This window comes from Canis lupus, chromosome 36, assembly GCF_011100685.1.
Source record: "Canis lupus familiaris isolate Mischka breed German Shepherd chromosome 36, alternate assembly UU_Cfam_GSD_1.0, whole genome shotgun sequence".
NCBI lineage: Eukaryota > Metazoa > Chordata > Mammalia > Carnivora > Canidae > Canis > Canis lupus.
In genome coordinates this window covers 4,729,874-4,750,212 of record NC_049257.1, presented here as the reverse complement: position 1 = coordinate 4,750,212, position 20,339 = coordinate 4,729,874, and the positions used below count along the sequence as shown (strand labels likewise).

Sequence of the window (20,339 nt, the reverse complement as noted above, 5' to 3'; positions counted from 1 at the left end):
TGAGGTTGTTGTTAACTCTAAAAAGCATCCAGCAAATATTCACTTGTTTTAAGATTATTAGTGAGATGAAATTACTATATGTGGCATACGATAATGGAAAATAAAAGCCTTAGAATTAGAGTGAAATATAGTACTTTTTGATTTTAGAAATCTTTCTGAATAACAAAACAGCGATGGTTACTATCTTTGTTCACCTGTTCGTGTACACACACAAATAAAACTCAAATGTCCTATACATTTACATTTAAAAAGAATCACAAAATTGCATTGCTTCTATAGAATAACTAAAATGATTATGTGTAGAAAATCCACTATAACTTAGGTATCTTTTAAATTGGAAGACAAATAATTTCTTCTTTAACTATTATTAGAAATAATTTTTCCAGAAGTATTCACACAAATTTATTTTTAATAGCCTTCTCTCTCCCTCCAAATAATGGAAAAGACTGATCTTCCACAATATTATTTACCTAACCAATAGTTTCTATTTGCAATACCACAAATACATATCAGTTTACCTATTACAGTGACATATACTCTGTGATTTAAAATCTTTATATTTAAGACACTGGAAATAGACATAAATTTATCTCCCAAATGGTATTCTTTGTATTCTCGAAACTTTTCCTGACATGCTCTGATTTTACTAAAATGAATATTTTAGAGCAGGCATATTTTTCTGTTGTAGGAAGTAATTTATACACATATTATATCATCACTTAAATTATTATAAACAAATATGCAAGTGTCTGAATCTATTATAAAATATTGCTTCAGGCTTATCAATTAGAAGGTTATTAATCCTCTGAAGTCAAGAACCATAGTAAATATCGTGACAAGCACAACACTTTCCAAAGTAAGAATAAAAGAAAGGAATTCACAAAATAGGACCCACATTCAGAATAAGTGGGCAGGTAGATGATGAGAAGCAAAGCTTCTCTAGAACTTTATTTATTTATTTATTTATTTATTTATTTATTTAATTTTTTTTATTTTTAGTTTTCATTTTTTTTTTTCTAGAACCTTTATAAGGAAACTCTTTGCTTCTTTTGAAGACTGTAGTCGACTAGGGAAAAAAAAAATCTGTGATAGTCTAGGTCTGCTTTTCTCCCCCCGTGAAACAGTCTAATTTTACCTGCAATGTCAGAAGGCAGGCGTTTTAAACCAAAGGAGACCATCCGTCTTGGGGTTAAACATAGACAGTAATTTATGTGCTCACTTCCTTTCCTCGGTTTCTACTTCACTCTACTGCAAACATAGATTTCTGCATAGCTGTTCTATACATACACAGGGGGGAATACAGAAATTCTCAGAACGATTTATCTTTCAAGGTTTCCTTGGGAGACAGAATTTCATAAATGATTCCTACCTCACTTTGCTGCAGACTTTCAGAGGCATGCTAGAAAATATCTAAGCCAAGTGCTCTCCTCTGATGATTGAATGAAAAAAAGGTGGTTTCTCCACTAGTACTTTATCTGAGCTCAAGTTCTAGTTCAATTTTAATTCTTCATGCAAAATTATTCAACTAGAAAATCTCATAAAGGCTTTATCTTTCTCAGAAGCCATAGGAAAAGGTATTAATGTTACTATACAAAATAATACAAACTCGTATAAATAAGAAATACCAAAAACAAAGTAAAAAATCCTACACTTGTGGTTTGCAGAAAAGAAACAGAATGGCTGATAAACATGTACAATCTTCAATCTTAGTCATAACTCAATAAAGGGCATTTAAAACAATGAGATGCAGCTTTTAACCTACCACACTGGCAAAGACGAAGCACTCTGACAATGTGCAGTGCTAGTGAAGGTCTAGGAGAATACATAGGCTCAAAACTAGTGGTGGAAATAGAAATTTATGCAACTTTCCTGGAAGGCAGGAGGTATGACAATATTTAAGAACAAATACACATATATTTTGACTTAGCAATTTTACTTAAAGAAATGAATCCCATAGTTATCTGAGTAGTGCAAAATATGCAAGAACAAAATAGAACTAACTATATATATTGCATGGTTGTCTCTACTATCTAAAAATGAAAAAACAACCCAAATGTCCATTAATAAAGTAGAGATAAAAGGAATTTTATCTATAAAAATGGGGGTCATAGGCATCTCTTGACAGAATGGAGCTCTTAGACATATTAAAAAAAGAAGATATATATATTACACATATTTACATATGTATAAGGTATTTAATATATATAAATATATAACAGAATTCCCATCAGTATAAAACACAATGTGTGCACATTTGTATGTAATATATGAACTTATATATGTAAACACAGAACCCTCCACTGATGAGTGGGACTGGTTAAGGGTCGAGGAGCCTGAGATTTTTCATTTCTCATTTCACATTTTCTTACATAGTTTTAATTTTTTCCCCATTGTGTATAAAATGGGGAAAAATGCAACTTACTTTAAAATGCAACTTAAAACACTAACTAAAGATAAACTTCATTTTGATAAAAAGAACTATGTCTATACATTATGTGGGAAATCCTCCATGAAACTACCCTGAAGGAAATGGCTATAGTATCAGGCACCTTGCTGGTGTCTTTCTGATTTAATCTGAGTCGCATTTGAAGGTAATCATAAGAGCTTTGTGAATTTCCCAATAGGAAGCTAAAATCAAGGCAGTAGGTGAGAAAAATCCATATTCTATACCATTATAGCTTTTCTTTTAAAAAAGCTAAATATTTAAAGAGATATTCTGATGCCATCTTTTAACATCATTTAGGGGTTTGGATATGAGTAAGCTTATCTAGTGAAAAATCTTTCACTAAAAAACAAAAACAAAACTGGATAAACAGCCTAGAATTACAACCAGTGCTTCTAAAATGCAAAAACATACTTTTTGTACCCAATGTTGGGAGGGGGAGGTTTTTGGTTGATATAAATGTATATAGTTTCATGCACTAAGAATTATAGAGCCTGAAAGACAAGTCAGTGTGAAGTTAGCAGTGTAAAGTCTGAGATAAAAACATAAGCTTTCCCATGTTATCATGCTCTGTTTCAGTGACGATCACGCACAAGATTTCCTCATCCGGCTTTATGTCGTGCTGTCACTTGCACTCACCTGTCAGGCTGTCTGGCCGAGGTGGAACCATTCTTTCGTAAATTTCATACTGCTGCTGTCCATATTGTTCCATGTCGTGAGCAGTCCTTTGCAGCGAAGGTCCCAGATGTTGTGGTACAGCGGTCATCCCTGAGCGTTTGGGGGATGACGACCCCACCTGGCCTTGGGATGGGGAAGCTACTCGAGTTTGTGCATCCATCAGAGTCAGTGGGGACCCTACTCTGGCGGTCGTTTGGTACTGTGGGGTTGGTCCGTTGGGATTGGAGGTCTGCCGGGAGGTGACTGACCCAATCCGTCGCACAGCTGTAGGGGAGGCGGGTCTCTGTGCAGAGTACGGAGAGGCTGCCCGCTGAGCAGGTAAGGTAGTGGAGGAATATGCACTGGGGTTCAGTGGTCGGGGGTCGGTCACTGACGGAGAGCCAAATCCACTACCCAGAGAAGTTCTCAGTGACCCCCTTGAAGGAGACACGCCTGTGCTGATAACATAAGAAGGAGACTGTGCTCTAGATGGAACTGAACTAACTCTTCTCATGGCCCGATTGGCTACTGATGGCTGATGAAAGGGGGAAAAAAGAGAACGGGTTTATCCAGGGTTTTGTGTCCACTGTCATTACAGAAAAAAATGCACATAGCTCACTAAAGACTGAATTCACTGTCCTTTCCTTTTTATGCTTTAGAGCTGGGTATTTGTTCTTACTGTGCTTTTCTTGGCCTACCTTCTTTTGGTAGTTTAACCTCTACCTTTTCCCCTTCAGAATACTAAATCAACCAGTAAAGAGAGATCCAAAGATACTTAATATTCATTTTTCTTTCACCTTTATTTTTTTTACCCTCCTGCCTATGCATTTTTCACAATGGATAAAATGTTGTATTGACATCTGCAACAACATGGGTGGATCTAAAGGACATAATGCTAAGTGAAATAAGTCAGACAGAGAAAGACAAATACCATACGATTTCACTCATATGTGGAATTTAAGAACCAAAACAAATGAAGAAACAAAGAAAAAAAGAGACCAAGGAAGAAAAAAAACAGACTTTTAAATATAGAGAACAAACTAGTGGTTGTCAGAGGGAAGGTGGGTAGGAGGGTGGATGAAATAGATAAAGGGAATTATGAAAACACGGTGATGAGCACTGAGTAATATACAGAATTGTTGAATTGCTATATGGTATACCTAAAACTAATATAACACTGTGTGTTTGGCCAAGGTACTGCATTTATGTAAAACAAAACAAAACAGTATTTGAATGCATCAATCTAAATGTGACTAGAGGAGTGTCTATAATTAATTCATCTTTATGGGTTGGCCCCATTAACAAAAGGAATGTGTTCTTTCAATGTGGAATAAATGAATGTTTGGATAGGGCCTGGGGTCCAAAGCTCTCCTTGGTGAATCTACTGTCAAGGGACAGCCTGGTTGCACAGGTGCTCTAGCCAAATTTCTTCCTGTAGCTCAAGTGTGGCTCCTAGTGATTTTGTCCATTTCTTTCTACCGCCTTTTGAACTATAAGCTCTTATCTTTAGCTGGTGGATTTAGAGAGATGCAAAAAAGTACCCCAAAATCTGTTGCAGCAAGGAAAATGCTCAAAGTCTCTGGTGGGTTCTTCACTAGCCAGCTGGAAAAGACCAGAATGGGAAATGAAGAACATTTCTGCCATGGCTGGTCCTTCTATGAATCTGTAGACTCACTCCTGCAAGCACTAGGTCTCAGATGCCTTTTGTAATGCAGCACAACAATGAGGGATGGGGGCTGGACGGGGGCACTGGCCTGAGAGGAACAGGCATAGGATGAGACAGTAGGGCACTGAATTCCAAGCCCAAGACCAGGCTGCTGGAGTACAGTTCCCACCAACTCCCTTTCACTTTTAGCTGGGGCTCTAAGGAAACAGGAATAAGGCAAGGATTTTATAGACTCTTAGATGTCGTTAAGGGAAAGAATGCTTTGTCTCCATGCATCATAAGCAAGTGAACTAGCTGACACACCTGCTCTGACACCTCAAGTGTGTTCAAACTCAACAATTCTAGGAAGGCAACAGCCATGGAGAGAAGATCTGGGGTAGGAAAGCAATTGTAAATAAACAACAAGGCAAGAAAGAGGGAGTTTGCAAATTAGTAGACAGTTGGAAAATTAAAATCTGTGCTTGGGGTTTAGAAATAGTGCTAAAAATAAGTGAAGAAGATCTCACATATGAGCGGTTTCCTACCAAAATGGGATACTTGGTCCAAAAGCTAGAAACGTGTTGCCCAGACTACATGCAAATCGAGTTTTAGAGACCCCCTTGCAACCTAATTCTTCAGCTCTAGGAACAAAATAAACTTACTGTAAGTTAAAAAAAAAAAAAAAAAAAGAGGTAAGTACCAAGTACCCCACTTTTAGGGAGAAAAGACAATTTCTCTAGTTAAGACAATTTTTCTAGTTAAGATAATTATTATTCTAAAGTGTGACTTCAAGCCAGCTGACATAAAAATTCACCCAAGTGGATAAACTCCTGTAAGTACCTAGTCCAAAGCTTCTCAAACTTTCCTATCAAACCATCCCTAATGGCAAAGGAACAAATGTATACTCTAAGGACTAGGGGTGCAGCTTGGCTTAAAAATTCATGCACTATATTTTTGCTTAATACAGAACTATTTTTCATTACTTAAGAATTTCTCCTAAATTGTTGAGCCGAAGTTTCAAAGTCCTCCTGTGTTTCTCCTTTGGTGCAGGGAAGCCTGGCCCACTGCAGTGTTATACGCAGGGCTTCCTCTATTACATTATGGGAGGATTAGTGTCTGCCTAACTTCTTTGATGATCTTGCCATTTTTTAGCTCCAGAGAAACCACTGGGGTACTTGGACAGACTGTTATCCCCACTGGTTACTGCCACCCTGCTTCCATTAATTCTGGCACATGTTAGTGGACTGATGGGAATGAAGTGGCAATGAGTGAGGAGCTAATGAGTTTTTATAAAAACGTACACAGGCCATCTCTTTTTTTGACCCACAAGTTAGAAAATCCTAACTTAACAGAATGGCTACACTTGTACATGATACCTTTCTATAGGCAAGAATATCCACATTTTAACAAAGAAATGGGATTTCAGGGAATAATTCCACAGGTGAAGGCAAAAATCTTTGGTTAGAAGGGGCCAGTCCCATTTTATTCAGGTGTTGGAATAGTGCTTAGGCCTCTAGGACTCTTTAGAACATACTGGAGCTCTAGTATTTTTAGGAACGCACATCCCTATGGGATTACAATATTCTACCCAGTTTTCTCACACTCCTGCCCTGGACTCTTCCTTTTATGCCAAACTTGCTTCTTCTAGGAGAATTATTCTCTTGTATTGAAATTTATCAGAATTCATTAATATGAGCTCCTAAATAATTCCTACAAGTTTTTTTTTAGTATCACAGACCTGAAAAGTGTTAAAATGATTTTGCTACTTTGCCCATTCTATAAAATAAAAATGTAAGTAAGTATTGGTTTTATTTCTAATAAAGAATATTTATAACAGGTATTCAGTTAGGAGGGTATTTCCTCACAAGGATCTTGATGTGCTTGCCTTACCTGAACCAGTGTTTGTCCTTCAGCTCTTGAGTTCCTCACCAAATGGTTATTAGTTGATCCTATGAATGAATGCTGGGGTCTATTATCTGCTTTACTCAAATTCTGGCTATTGTGGAAACTTGCTGCTTCCTGGTATCCACTGTCAGAATAAGAATTCATTTGTGTTGAACTTCTTGAGTTACCCAATGATCCTGCAGGAATGAAACCAGCAGAAAATATCTTTATTTTACACTTCTGATGCTCATTTTCAAATAGCACACAAATTAAAAGCAAATCCAATACTTAAAAGATAATACAACAGACCCTCACTTTCATGGAGAGATGTCTGTTCTGGTGAATAGAGGGTCCCCTGTTCTGGCTCTGTCCTGATGAGATAGTTGTTGGGATGGACAGCGTCAGAAACTCTAGGTTTGTTTACACCAGTATTTGGCACATCTGTAAGAAGATAAATTTAATCAGCTAAATCTAATGACAGTATTACATTAAAACTTGCTAAAAAGGTTCAGATATTTGTAACTTCTTATAATTTAAGTCAATACAAAACTATTTTCATTGTAAACTGCACAATCATTTAGACTCTTTTCTACACGAAAGTGTTCAATAGACTCATTTTATTAACATATTTTTCTAAATTTTATGGCAATTGTCTATCCTGATTACCACCCCAAGTTAACTTACATGTTATACAAAATTAAAATCTGAAAACTGACTTTGTTCCTCCTTGGAAGATTCACTTCTCGGGTGACTTCCTCCAAGAGGAAGACTCTGAGTAAGAATGGTGGTCACATGTTTAATAAAAGATCCTCCATACCTCCAAATGTTTGAAATAAAAACTTGCATGTTTATATTATTGAGCTTGGTAATGAAACCTCTGAAGGCAGAGCTAGGTTTTTATGTTATACTTCATGTTATATAAAATCAATGGAACTCTGTACATTGTCTACAGAATTACAAATGATGGAAACTTTAATTTTTTATCCATTTCCTTTCCTTATTTTTAGTTTTTTTCTGAATCAATATAGACAAATCTAAACCTTATCCTCGTTTCCTCTAGCCAAATCCATCTCTCCCATTATCTCTTACTTTCAACAGTATCATTTTGTCATCTTGATCTTAAAACTATTTCTCTCCTTCTCTATTCCTACTTCCATTTTGTATGCCGTAAATTGAAGTGGTGTAAATCATACTGCGTCTCCCCATTTCCATTCAAACGTGACCTCTTTTCTCTAGTACTTTCAAAATATATTTGCCCACGTTCTGATTATCTTCAGAAGTCTCTTTCCTCAAATTTAACCCTCAGATTGCTAACAAACATTTTCAAGAACACTGCTTCACTCTCTCTTTAAAGATTTACATGAAGTCTATCACATTCTGGTCCAAGGTACAATCCTAAGGATTTCAGTGTTCTCATTTGTCTTTCCTTTCTAACTTTCTTCCTTTAACTATTATGGCCCTAAGAAAGCAGCTATGTGAAAAGATACGCGTGTGTGTGTGGGACACAGGGAGCACCTGGGGGAAAGGAGCTTAGGAAAAATTTCCCAAGGGAGGTAAAGTGTGTCCCTTCTATCCTACACTTGAACTCTCTCTCCATTAGAGTGTAGGAACAGGGCGAGCAGGGAGTTTGGTCTGGTCTGCTTACTGGTATCTCCTAAGTGCCCAGGACATGTAGACTGTGTGCAGTCGGTGACCAGTAATATCTAACAAACAAATTCGCAGTAAGAAGAGCAGCTTCTTTATTGAGTGCTGATTCACGCCTGGCATTGTGCTATGGCTTTATTATACTCAGTAAAGTTTATCTATGTAAAGCAAAGTAAAACTTGTAAGCATTGCTGATCAAGCTAGTTTGGAAAGTGAATATAAAGTTTATAGGAGAGCTGGGAGCCCAACTGCATTCTAAATTTTTAGCTTGATGCCAAATTCAATCCAAGGTTTTGTTTCCTAGCCTCCAGAAAGATTCGCTGACATTCTTAATATAGATTTTTAACGATCTGTCTCCTGATTTATTATTTGACAGTACACTTCTAGGTGGTGGAGTTCTGAGGCAGTTCTGAATTCTTAAGTTTGGAATTTCAATACAGATTACAGATTGTCTATGGTTTCCCGGGTACACATGGAAACGTGATCTGAGGCTCTGGCAGGCTGAATAATCCTGGAGAGTGATCTGCTTCATCTGTAAGTCTTCTGGTAGGAGTTTCTAGGGTTCTATACATTCTTACATAGCACTTCGGGATGGAATTTTATCAAGGACTAACTAAAATACGTAGTTAGCTAGGCTAGAAGAGTTGTGCAAGGAATTGGTGTGCTTGCGAATAGTGACACCGAGGACGGCAGAGAGCAGGCTGTGCCGCAGTCCACCATGGCTTCATCCAAAATGGAGCTCTCAAACATCAAATGGGAAACGACAACTTTCTGTAGATACGGCAGCACCCCCGTGGTAGCTCCACGACTTCTCATACATGGAAAATGTAGCATTTTTTAAAAGAAAAGGAGGTTCAGATAGTTCTCAGCTTCAGCTTTAGTACAAGATAAAACGTGGGACACCAATACATCAAAGCTTTTGCCTTGGAAACACTAGGTGGCATGCAGTGTCAGGAGCTGAAAACTTATCACCATGGAAACTGAAACCCATTAGAGTTCCATGTACGCCTTTTTTTGTTTGTTTGTTTTAAACTATTAGGAGCTAGTATTTAAATAGAAAGAGGCACCCTAAAAATCTGTAACCTCAGCAATTGTGTCTCCTCATCCAGTAGGATATTTTCTCACAAATCATGTGACAGTTGTGCTTATTTAAACTCTTCTTTAAGAGAAGCTATTTAAAATAAATAATCTTAAACAGAGCAAGCACAAACTGTGAGATATAGGATTCCATACTGGTCATCCTAATAATAAAAACAGACTTAGTATCTCAAAACAAAACAAAACAAAAAACCCAAACAAAATTTTAAAAATTACCCTGAAAATAATACAACCATAAATCCTCTCTAAATGTTAGTACTTGTTTCCTATACCTTTAAAGATTTATTTATTTATTTGAGAGAGAGTAAGAGGAAAGATGGAGGGAGAGGGAGAGAATCTCAAGCAGACTTCCTGCTGATTGCACAGCCCTATGTGGGGCTTGATCCTATGACCCTGAGATCATGACCTGAGCCAAAATCAAGAGCTGGATCCTCCTTAACCAAGCCGGGCACCACTGTTTCTTATACTCTTAAACACAAAGCTTCAAAAACATAGTATGCAGAAAAAGAGAGTAAGATAGTGATGTGAAGACTAAAATACTACATTCCTATGTCCTCCAAATCCAATTTGTAGATTTAAATAACTGAGCATAGATAGCAGGATCAAAGTTTATTTTTTTAAAGATTTAAAAAGAATTTAAGTAATCTTTACACCCAACATGGGGCTAAAACCCACAACCCCAAGATCATGAGCTGCCACTCCACCAACCAAGCTACCCAGGTGCCCCTATCTTTAAGTAAATATGAAAGTTTGAGTTTTAAAAAGTTGATAAGTGAGATTAATCTAATACAAACTATAAAGCAACCACTTCTTAACTATCAAGGAGGTCTTCAGTCATTTTTCTACTCTATAATGAAGCCCAATGGTAATGTATATCTGCAAAGACAAAAAGATACCAACATTTCTTCTCAATCATTGAAAGAAAGTTAAATTATTTTCAAATTGTTTTACTATTATTTACTGTTGCCTTGAAAACTTGTAATTCCCAAATTACATGCACACACATAAATTATACACAGATAGTCTCTACCTATGGTAAGACCCAATTCCTAATTACTGTAGAAGGCATTCTTATTGTAGTAGGATTAAGGTTTGAGATGATCACCTATTGTTATTTATGCAGTCTTACTTTAAAATGATTGTCTTTCAAAAATGTGCTATGAGGAATGAAAGAAGACACTAGTCACATTTACCAGAGAAACCACAGAGCCTTACAGGATGGGATCACTTCACAATCACTGCTATAAACTAGAATTAAATATTTGGCATGTTGTGATTTAATGCAATGAGAACATGAAATTGAGACATTTTGATGAACAAAATGGCAAACAGAATGTTAATGCTACTTCTTTCATCTGTGTGCTGAAGAACATGTTACTTTTTCCACAAACATGTTTTGTGGGACATCAGAAATATCTTATGGAGTATTTTCAAACATCAAATTAGCATCTTCCATGAAAATGCATGTCTAAAAATATGGAACTTGGACAAACTTCAAGGTAGAATGAAATAATCTCCATTTGTGTTTATGAATGGGAGATTATTGGAAACATGGTCCTTCTTGCCTGTTACATTTCATCTGAGTGCCCCAATATCACCTAAACAAGGAAAATAATTAGAAAAAGTAGAAGACTGTAGCTAAGAAAATACTAGTGAGTAAGGGACAATTATGCTGTAGGGTTATGTAAATCTCATTATTATCCACCATTAAGCTCACAGTGAAAGATAAAGTACAAAGTGTATTATGATATACCTCCCAAATACACACCAAGTGTGCATAAAAATATGCTCAGGAAAAAGGCTAAGGTCTTTCCAAAGAACTTGAAATTACTGAAATTCCTCTGCTTTGTTAATCTGTGTCTAACTGTTTATGGTATATGAAATGGAGGTCTGTACTATGTGTAAAATCACCATGGAAACAGGAACTTAGAGATCAGTAAGGAGATTTTTGGTATATACAACTCTGTAGCTAGTCTTTCACAGTCCAGCATACTATAATTTTTTGCTAGAGTCTCCTTGTTTGTGCTTGTTTGAGTTGCTATGGTGTTTTAAGGTTTGCCCTTACATAAAAGATAGTGCAATGTGAATTTTGGCAGGACTCCTGGGACGGTAACAGAATGCAGTGTTACGGCAGATGATGCTGTCTTTGACAGTTAAGGGAACGGAGTATCTCACTTTTCTTCCAACTCTGGCCTGTGAGTCAAGGTTAGGCTTTCATACTCTGAGTGGCATCACTTCATGAAAATATGAGTAGAACATTTTATCTTATGGGGACTCAACTTCCTGAATGGCTTATGGTACTCTGGCTTCCTGTAGGGCTGCAGGTTCAGGAAGGAATCTACATTTCACAAAGCTACAGATATATTCCAGTGCCTTATATGGCTAAGAAGAAAAGCTCTAGACCAAATTCTGGAAGAGGATACGGATGATGGCCTTGAAAAGACTTCATCTCTTCAGTAACTTCTTCAATGTACATGATTCACTTCTACAGCAGGTAACCCTATTATCAGAGGAAATAAGATAATCTGGAAATACTGTTGCAGAGCGGAAATGTGAATAGGGTGACAGAAACAGGAATCATAAAAACATTCTTTGATCCACAGAAGACACGGCTGGACATTGACTGATATCTTAAGAATATTACAGATACCTGGAGTATTTACTCAAATCCAGATTACTGTATACATATGATATCCTTCTAAGCTGGGTATTAATGGAAATAAAAACTTGAGATAACGGGCAGACGATCTTGTTTACTGAAACTATTTCTAGTCTGGTTCTCTTTGAGTATATCTAGATTCTTGGGTCTTATGCTATCTTTTAAATATTAAGACAGTAGCTCTAAAAATTTTACTCATCTAGAAAATGATGAGCGAAAAGTCTTGGAAAATGGAAACCATTAATGAAGTATCTTCTAGTTCATTTTAAACTTTGCTCTAAACATCAATTAGGCTGCCTTGAAATCTACCACAAAAGCTCATCTTCCTGGATTCAATTTTGTGGTTTCAGGAAACTTAGTTTCTGTATAAGCTGGTATAAAGCACTTTATTTAATTTCTCTAATGCAAATCTAAAAACTATTTTATAGTTTTATATGTCGCCAGAGAGATTTCTTGTTCATAAATATTTAAAATTCCTGAATTCTGTTCAGGAATACAAAATGATTAAAAATAATTGTTAGGAAAAAAAGGTCTTTCTGCAAATAGTCATATTAAAATGGGTATTTATCAAGTATTTTTAGTCTAGGCATGAATTAAAATACAGGTGTCCTACTTACCATACAGAATTTATATCTGTAAGAGGAAAACTAGAAAAACAAGGAGTTTAGAACTATAAAAATGAAAAGAAATGGATCACACATGTCAAGTTTCCAACACCCATAAAAGGCCATGGGTCTCTTGCTTCTTACAGAGAAAGCTGAAAAAAGAATAAAGGACTTGCTGTGATATTAAAAAAAAAAAACTAGTGCTCAAAAATCATTCAACTATTTTTTCAAAGATAAACTTTATTCCTTTTAGGGAAAAAAATGTTACCAAATATAGAAATGGGTATATTTGATAGTAGGAGATATAAGATAGATCCCCTCTGTTAAAATGAAACAAAAACCCTCAAAACGAAACAACCAAAACCCTTTTTTTTCCCCAAAGGTTTTATTTATTTATCTGAGAGAAAGCATGAGCAAGGAGTAGGGAGAGGCACGGGGCAGAGGGAGAAGGACAAGCAGACTCCCAGCCAAGAAGGCAGCCTGACTGGATCCCAGTTCCCTGGGATCATAACCTAAGCTGAAGGCAGATGCTTAACGGATGGAGCCACCCAGGCATCCCAAGAAAACTTAAAACAAAAACAAAAACAAAAACACATAAAAATATGTAGGTGTAGGATGATATTCCTATCAAAAGGAATAGATAGGTCTTCTGAAACCAGGTTTTCCTATAATCTTCTATTGGGTTATCTTTTTTGGTAGATTATCAAGATAGAGTGAAATGCAGGGTAACTTTGGCATAAGAATGAAATATGGGGTTAGAGATGGTAGTCTTTCTGACATTTCCCAAAGCAACAACTGTAAACTGAGGAAGTGTGGCTCTGTATGTTGAGGAGGTGGTAATGGAAAAAGAGGAGCTTTTAAACTAAAATAGATAATTTCTATTTTTGAAAGGGAATATAAGGGAAGGGAAAAGAAATGTGTAGGAAATATCAGAAAGGGAGACAGAACATAAAGACTCCTAACTCTGGGAAACGAACTAGGGGTGGTGGAAGGGGAGGAGGGCGGGGGGTGGGGGTGAATGGGTGACGGGCACTGAGGGGGGCACTTGACAGGATGAGCACTGGGTGTTATTCTGTATGTTGGTAAATTGAACACCAATAAAAAATAAATTTATTATAAAAAGTTCTATTTTATGTTAGGTAGTTAATAGAATAATTGTTCACATATCACTAAAAGTATGAGAACACGTAAATATTTATTTAACATGTTTATATGAAACATAAAATGTTAGGGTCTGAAACTGGATATATGATTTTAATACAAAGTCCTAACTCCTTGGGTGGCTTAGCTGGTTAAGCTAGATTTCAGCTCAGGTCATGATCTCAGATTTATGAGATTGAGCCCCCGTGTCGGGCTCTGTGCTGATTATAGAGCCTGCTTAAGATTCTCTCTCTCTGCCTCTCCCTCTACCCCTTACCCCATGAGCATGCTCTCTCTCTCTCTCTCTCTCTAGAAAAAAAAAAGTCCTAATTCACTGTATTTAAGTCTTTGGGGAATGTATTATATACATCCCCATATAGTATGTGTAAATGGTGTAGGAATATTTAGAAACTAATTGGCGATAAAGCGATCTTGTCATAAAAGATTAAAAAAACCCCAAAAACCCAAACAACAAACTGGTTGAGTTTGGTTTCTTTTCTTCAGTGATGCAGTACTTCTATTCTTATATTACATAAAGCTTAGCCCTCATAAAGGTCTATATAGTGATGCAGAGTTTTGAACACACATTTCCCAAAGAACTTTGGAACATCTATCAATGGATATATGACAATATGCCAAGAACAAACAACTGTGTAGAAGGCTTATCACAGCACAACACAAAATTTCAGTTTCAAAGATGCATCCTAATATTTGAAATCTGATGTTTCTCCTAACAAAGAAAAAAGAGAAAGTGTGATGTCAAATGAGGAGACACATCAACAAGCAAAAGTTAATAATGCTATCAACAAAAGACTGAAAAAAACAAAAGAAAAAAAAAACAAAAGACTTTGAAGACAAATGCTTAGGTACAATCCACAAAATAAAAACAGTATTGCTGTGATTCTACATTACACATTTTGAATGTATTCAAATATTTTGCATTAGCCTTCTACATTTTGCTACTCATTTTTCTTATTTCATTAAGTCCTTTGAATGAATGTCCCCCTTTTATTTTTCATGATTTTTTATCTTTTATAGCACAGCTGCCTTATGGTGAATTAGTTATGCTATGAAAGTGTCTGCAGCTAAGATGTGTACAGTGAAACTACCTAGAACTTGCACAAACACAGCAATAAATGTATAGTTCTAAACTAGCAGAAAGGCTAGCACATTTATAGGTAATTCAGCTTCAATCAAGAATCATTTAACAAAATCCTGCCCATATGTAAATATGCATGAAATAACATCTACTGGCTGGGAAACTGTCATGTGTCATGGCTCACACTGGCAGTTTGGCTTTAACATGTGTCACTCTGATGTACTATTTTACCCAATATGCTGACCCCTTTGTCTAGAGAATTTATATTTAAGTGTTTTAAAATTAAAGTTTTCAAACATAAAAGTAGGGAGAGAAGGGGTGCCCGACTCTTGATTTTGGCTCAGGTTCATGATCTCAGAGTGGTGGGATTGAGTCCACGTCAGGCTCCATGCTCAGCATGGAGTCTGCTTGGGACTCTTTCCCTCTCTCTAAAATAAATAAATAAGTCAATCTTTAAAAAAAAGAAAGAGTAGTATAATTAACCACCTTCCCAATTTAATAGTTACAACATTATGCCATACTTTTTATGTTCCATTTTATCTTTTTCCTTTCTTCTGTTCTAGAATTATAAAACAGACCCTTCATATCAGATCATTTTGACTGTAAATACTTCCATATGTGGTTCTGTAAAACAAGGATTTCAAAAAACTACATTTATTCCATCATACCATATAATGAGTTCATAGTCAAATTTTCCTGACATCTGAAAAATTTTTCTTTAGTTGGCTTGTGCTAGTCAGGCTGAAATAAGATTTACTGATGGTGCTGGGACCATGATTGCTATTTAGTACGTTAAAAAGGGGCTCCCATACCCTCATTTTCATGTTCTTGGGTCTCTGGGGGAACCACAGCAATAAACTCTGAATGCTCCACATTCTGAATGAGTGTGGGGGTTTCTCATGGTGGCATTTATATATCCTCTAACCTTTGTATGTCTTTCAAGCAGAAAGTTAGAGCTAGAAGCTTTCAGGTCAAACTTTTGTGGTTAGAATACTATACGGATGGCGCGGTGTAGTTTTTACATCATGATGTATTAGGACTTTTACAACTTTTAAAATCAGTCAGTCAATTCAAGCAGTGACAGCCTGATCATTCCGTATTTTCAAGTTCATCATCAACCTCTCTCCTAATGCAATGGTTCCCAATGTTGGATGAACACGGCAATCGCCTGGGGTAGCGAGGTGGGTGTGAATTTAGAAACTATTGCTGACGGAGTCCCACGCCCAGAGATTCCAATTTAATCTGCCTAAACTGTGGTCTGAAGGAGTTTAAAAACTCCCAAGGTGATTCTAATGTGCAGCCAGGATCGAAAATACAGAGGGTTTTTTTTTTTTTTTTTTTTTGCATACACTGACAATCTTTGCTTGAATCAGTTATTTCATTAGAGGATGCAAATCGGTGATTTTTCAAATTTTATTGTTCTTTCTACATTTATCAGCAGGAATTCCTTTGGTATATTTTAGATATCTTTCAGTAGCTATTCATGGCCAGGGTTATTTGGTTATCCTAAAATATAATCTGTACAGGACTGGCAGGATAAACTTTTAATTCTTCTTTTTAATTACCTGTAATTAAATTAATTTACTAATGAGTAAGGCAGTCTTCTCAGACTGCAGTGTTGGGATCATCAGGGGGCCTTCAAACACCGTGGATGCCTGGTTTGAGCCTCAAACCTGAACAGCCCTGCTGGCTGTCTGAATGTACAGTGAAGTTGGGAGCCTCTGGAACAAGATGCTCATACTTGAATTACCTCCAATGGTGATAAAAAGTTTGTATTTTGCTTGTTCTGCTAGTGGTTGTTGCACTTTTGCCAACAGAAAAATGTATGTGATCATTTTGAGCCAGATATGAAAAGTAAAGAAGGACAAGAAACATGCCAATCTTATCAAATCCCAAGAGCAGGTTGACCTCCAACTTCTGTAAGAACTAACCAAATTTAAGGATGGTTGGTGGCATGCTGGTCTTCACGTGACGTTTGATTTAATGAATATTTAAGAATTATTTCATTAAGTGATTTTACTGTTTAATCTGTCCATAAAGCTTATGATACAGGGCAACTGGAAATAAATGGCCTTTTAGAAGTCTAATAACTCATTCAAATTTTATATATTCATGAAAATGTACACTCCTATCCCCTGGCAACATCATAAGCATAGACAAACATAGCAGCTGGTATAGGTAGGAATATGTATTTGCAGGGACCCACTCGGACTCTGACAGTTGGCATGCAGGTTATTTTAAACTAAAGACATTTGAGATTCAACAGATGTAGAAAGAAGCCTTCTTGGAACATCCCTTATTTCACTAAAAGCAGAAATTTCTGGGGGTGAGGCTGCCACAGATACCCTCTGGGGGAGATTTATGGCATGAAGGAAAAAAACAGGAGGACCACTTGCACCTGCATTAATAAACATTAAAACAAAATTTCTTATATCCATTTGTTCCCCTAGAAACCCATTTGTTTTTCCCCACAGAAGACGTTTCTGCCTACTTCCTCTACTCCATTTAGGTAAATAACTCCTAACTTTATCCATTTAGGTAAACTACTTTTGTGACTTCCTCTGTGTAGATGAATACTTTGTGATTATTCTCTTATTAATTTAACTCTTGTCAGTTAAATTCACTGTCCCCACCCCAACCAGTCACTTAATGTAAGAAGGCAGAGGAAAAGTCTCACCCCCTCCCACATATTGTTAAGCATTTCTGGTGGGCAACTTGAGAATATTTGCCAAAAAAAGCCCCTGTCTATACTCTTGACCAGGCAGTTCCACTTTAAAAAAAAATGTTATCGACAAAGACACTCATGTGCAGAGAAAACTTTTACCATTGTTTGTCAAAGGAAAAAATTGGAAAGAATAAAAATATTTACCAATAAGGGACTGCTTATTATCAATATTATTATCAGTAAATTTTCTTCTACTGAGCCATTAAAAAAGAGGCAGATCTTTACATATTAATAAAAACGTGTTTTATAATGCTTTTAAGGAAAAAAACTTAAGCATAGGATAATGCATAATATGTTCTCACTGAATTAACAAAACAAGCTCAAAGGTGCGTATATGTGTGTGTGGGTGTGTGTGTACAGGTGTGTGTGTAGCAATGGCCATGGTGTGGAAAGATGTGGGAATGAAGGAAATTTTTACCTTTACTCCAAGTTCTTTTGGACTTAATTTTTGTAAAATATAAGAGAAGGCCTTTAGTAATAAAACATTAAAAAGTGAAGAGAACCTTTACAGTGGCGATCGGAAAGCTACGGTGCTACAGCTGTGGTAAGGAGACTATCATGACTATGTTGCTCAAAAGGCCTGAAATAATGAGGGAGGAAAAACTTGGCCAGTTTTCACAGAAAGTCACATCCTCCTGTTATTTAGAAGAGAAACAGGAAGGAATGAATGTGTGATGAAATTATCATTTGTGCAATTTATAAGCCACAATAAATCATAACACCCCAAATCCTCAATAAGATGATGGTCCTTTATACATGATTGCTAATCTAATATCCTATTTATGAACATGTATAACACAGCTTCCTATTCTATCTCTTTTATAAATCCAGTACATTTCTACTGAGGCATAAAGTGTTCCCATTTAAGTTTGCGTCTTATCTCATGATATGCTGATGCTTTTTTGTGTTGTAAATTACTTACTCCAGCTGGAGGAAAAAAGAAAGATAAATTGACTCAGGACTAGTCTCTCATTTATCTTTTATCTTCCTTATTTACGTGTTTTTTATATATTTTTTAAACCCAACACAGTGGAAGAAAGTTGTGTTCATTCATTTTAGGAACAAAATTTAAATATATAAACAAAATGCAAAACCTAACCCTTAAAGTCTTAAATTTTGTAGTATACATGAACTACTACTGTCAGGACATACCAAACCATAATGATTTAAATGGACAGTATGTGAAAATTGTGGCACTTCAGTACATATTCCACAGTAAATGGATGTAGCACTGTGAAGTTAAATAATCGTATCAGTTTAAAACTCCTATTTTACCACAATCTTTTTCATTCCTTTCATATTTATTATCAAACATCAACTATTTCAACTATATGAAGTCATTACTATTTTCTCTCCTTCTCTTTACTTACTGTAAAAGACCCAACCAAGTTTCTTTACCCCTTAAATACCTTCTAGGTCAACCAGAAAATTCCCCTTACTTTCATTCTCCTGTGTCCTTTGCTAACTCGTTGCTTTAGGAAAGACTCTGATCTTTTGGCTGCTGCTGCTTTTTTTTTTTTTTTTTTTTTCCTTTTGCCTTCTTTACTTTCTTAGGCGTAGTAATTTGCAATCAGTTACTTAATATACATTAAAATCTGCTCTTGTGACTGTTTCTCTCAAGTGCAAGTGAGCCTGTTCTTTGGCCTGTGGGAAGAGACAGTGCACTCAGGTTCAGAAGGAGGCTCCTTCTCTTCATCTGCAGGGAAGGGGGGACAGGGCTGGAGGTGAAGAGGGAAGGATTCTCAGGCTGATGTCATGCTGCTCCCCTCCTCTCATTTTACACATAAGTACTAAAACTGGAAACTGCTTAGTCTCTAGTAATTTTTTTTTCCTGGAACAGAAAAACTGTGAAGTTGTGACTTGTGGCACAATTCACTTTACAGGATGTGGCTGGAGGATTTAAGTAACAACCAATGAACACTCTAACAAAAGAACTCAATTTATGGCTTCAATAACTTCTTTCTGGTGGGTAACACACACTATGTATGGTGTTGTTTTTGTTTTGTTTTGTTTTGTTTTGTTGAGTGAATTGGTGTGCTTTTTTGCTTTTTTGTAAAAGAGATGTGAGCCCAAGGTTTTTTCTTTCCTTTTTTCTTTTCTTTAAAAGCTACTCTATATAATATTTTCCATCATGAAGAATTATAATTACATGTGCATATATTTGCATTCTCATTTTCCTCAGGCCTTTACCTATAATTCTATTATATATTTTCATGATTATGGTGTTTATCTTCTATTTTATTCTATGTGTTTTCAAAAGCTACCTCAAATTTTGGTAGAACGTAAGAGATGGTACAAATATCTATGTTTTTAAGAAGTATGAAGATGTGAATGATGCAAAACTGGAACACTAAGATAACATTTCTTCCTCCTTTTTAGCAGAACATACATAAAAAGTCCCACAAATGCAAGGTTATAAGAAATGTAAGGCTAAGGAAGAGACAAAGCCAACACAGAAAATGATAAGCTCTCTTCACAAAAGACAAAAGGACGTGCATTTTATGTTTTTAGGGAGCAGATATGAAATGCTGGTAAACTAAAAAACACAAAACAATGAAGAGAGGGGGAACAATAAAGTGAGATAACAATAAAGCATAAATGCTTCAAAACAACTGTATTTCTTCAGGGGAAGCTTCTCCTTAAAGACTCATTCCCAACAAGCCAGAAAACACAGAAGTGTTTTGTAGAGTGGATGTTGTTCCTTATGCTTTGGGAAGTCATCTCTTTGAGCACCAAACTC

At 36.2% G+C, this 20,339-nt stretch overlaps 1 protein-coding gene and 1 long non-coding RNA gene across 16 annotated transcripts in view; one reads left to right on the top strand and one right to left on the bottom strand.

Annotated features, from left to right (window-relative positions):
* Positions 1-20,339, bottom strand: part of PKP4 (plakophilin 4) — a 232,433-nt gene that overhangs the window by 51,992 nt on the left and 160,102 nt on the right. For 11 of the 13 annotated variants that reach the window (XM_038584576.1, XM_038584589.1, XM_038584575.1 and 8 more), the window contains 3 exons: positions 6,939-7,070; positions 6,636-6,826; positions 3,083-3,635 (listed from right to left, as the gene is read on the bottom strand). In XM_038584576.1, coding sequence (XP_038440504.1) covers positions 3,083-3,635; positions 6,636-6,826; positions 6,939-7,070 — 876 coding nt within the window. The remainder of the gene's footprint in view (positions 1-3,082; positions 3,636-6,635; positions 6,827-6,938; positions 7,071-20,339) is intronic. The other 2 variants (XM_038584581.1, XM_038584582.1) reach the window with 1 other exon arrangement.
* Positions 8,663-20,339, top strand: part of LOC111094221 — a 46,059-nt gene continuing 34,382 nt past the window's right edge. For 2 of the 3 annotated variants that reach the window (XR_005384571.1, XR_005384569.1), the window contains exons 1-2: positions 8,663-8,807; positions 11,688-11,865. This is a non-coding gene — a long non-coding RNA (uncharacterized LOC111094221). The remainder of the gene's footprint in view (positions 8,808-11,687; positions 11,866-20,339) is intronic. The other variant, XR_005384570.1, reaches the window with a different exon arrangement.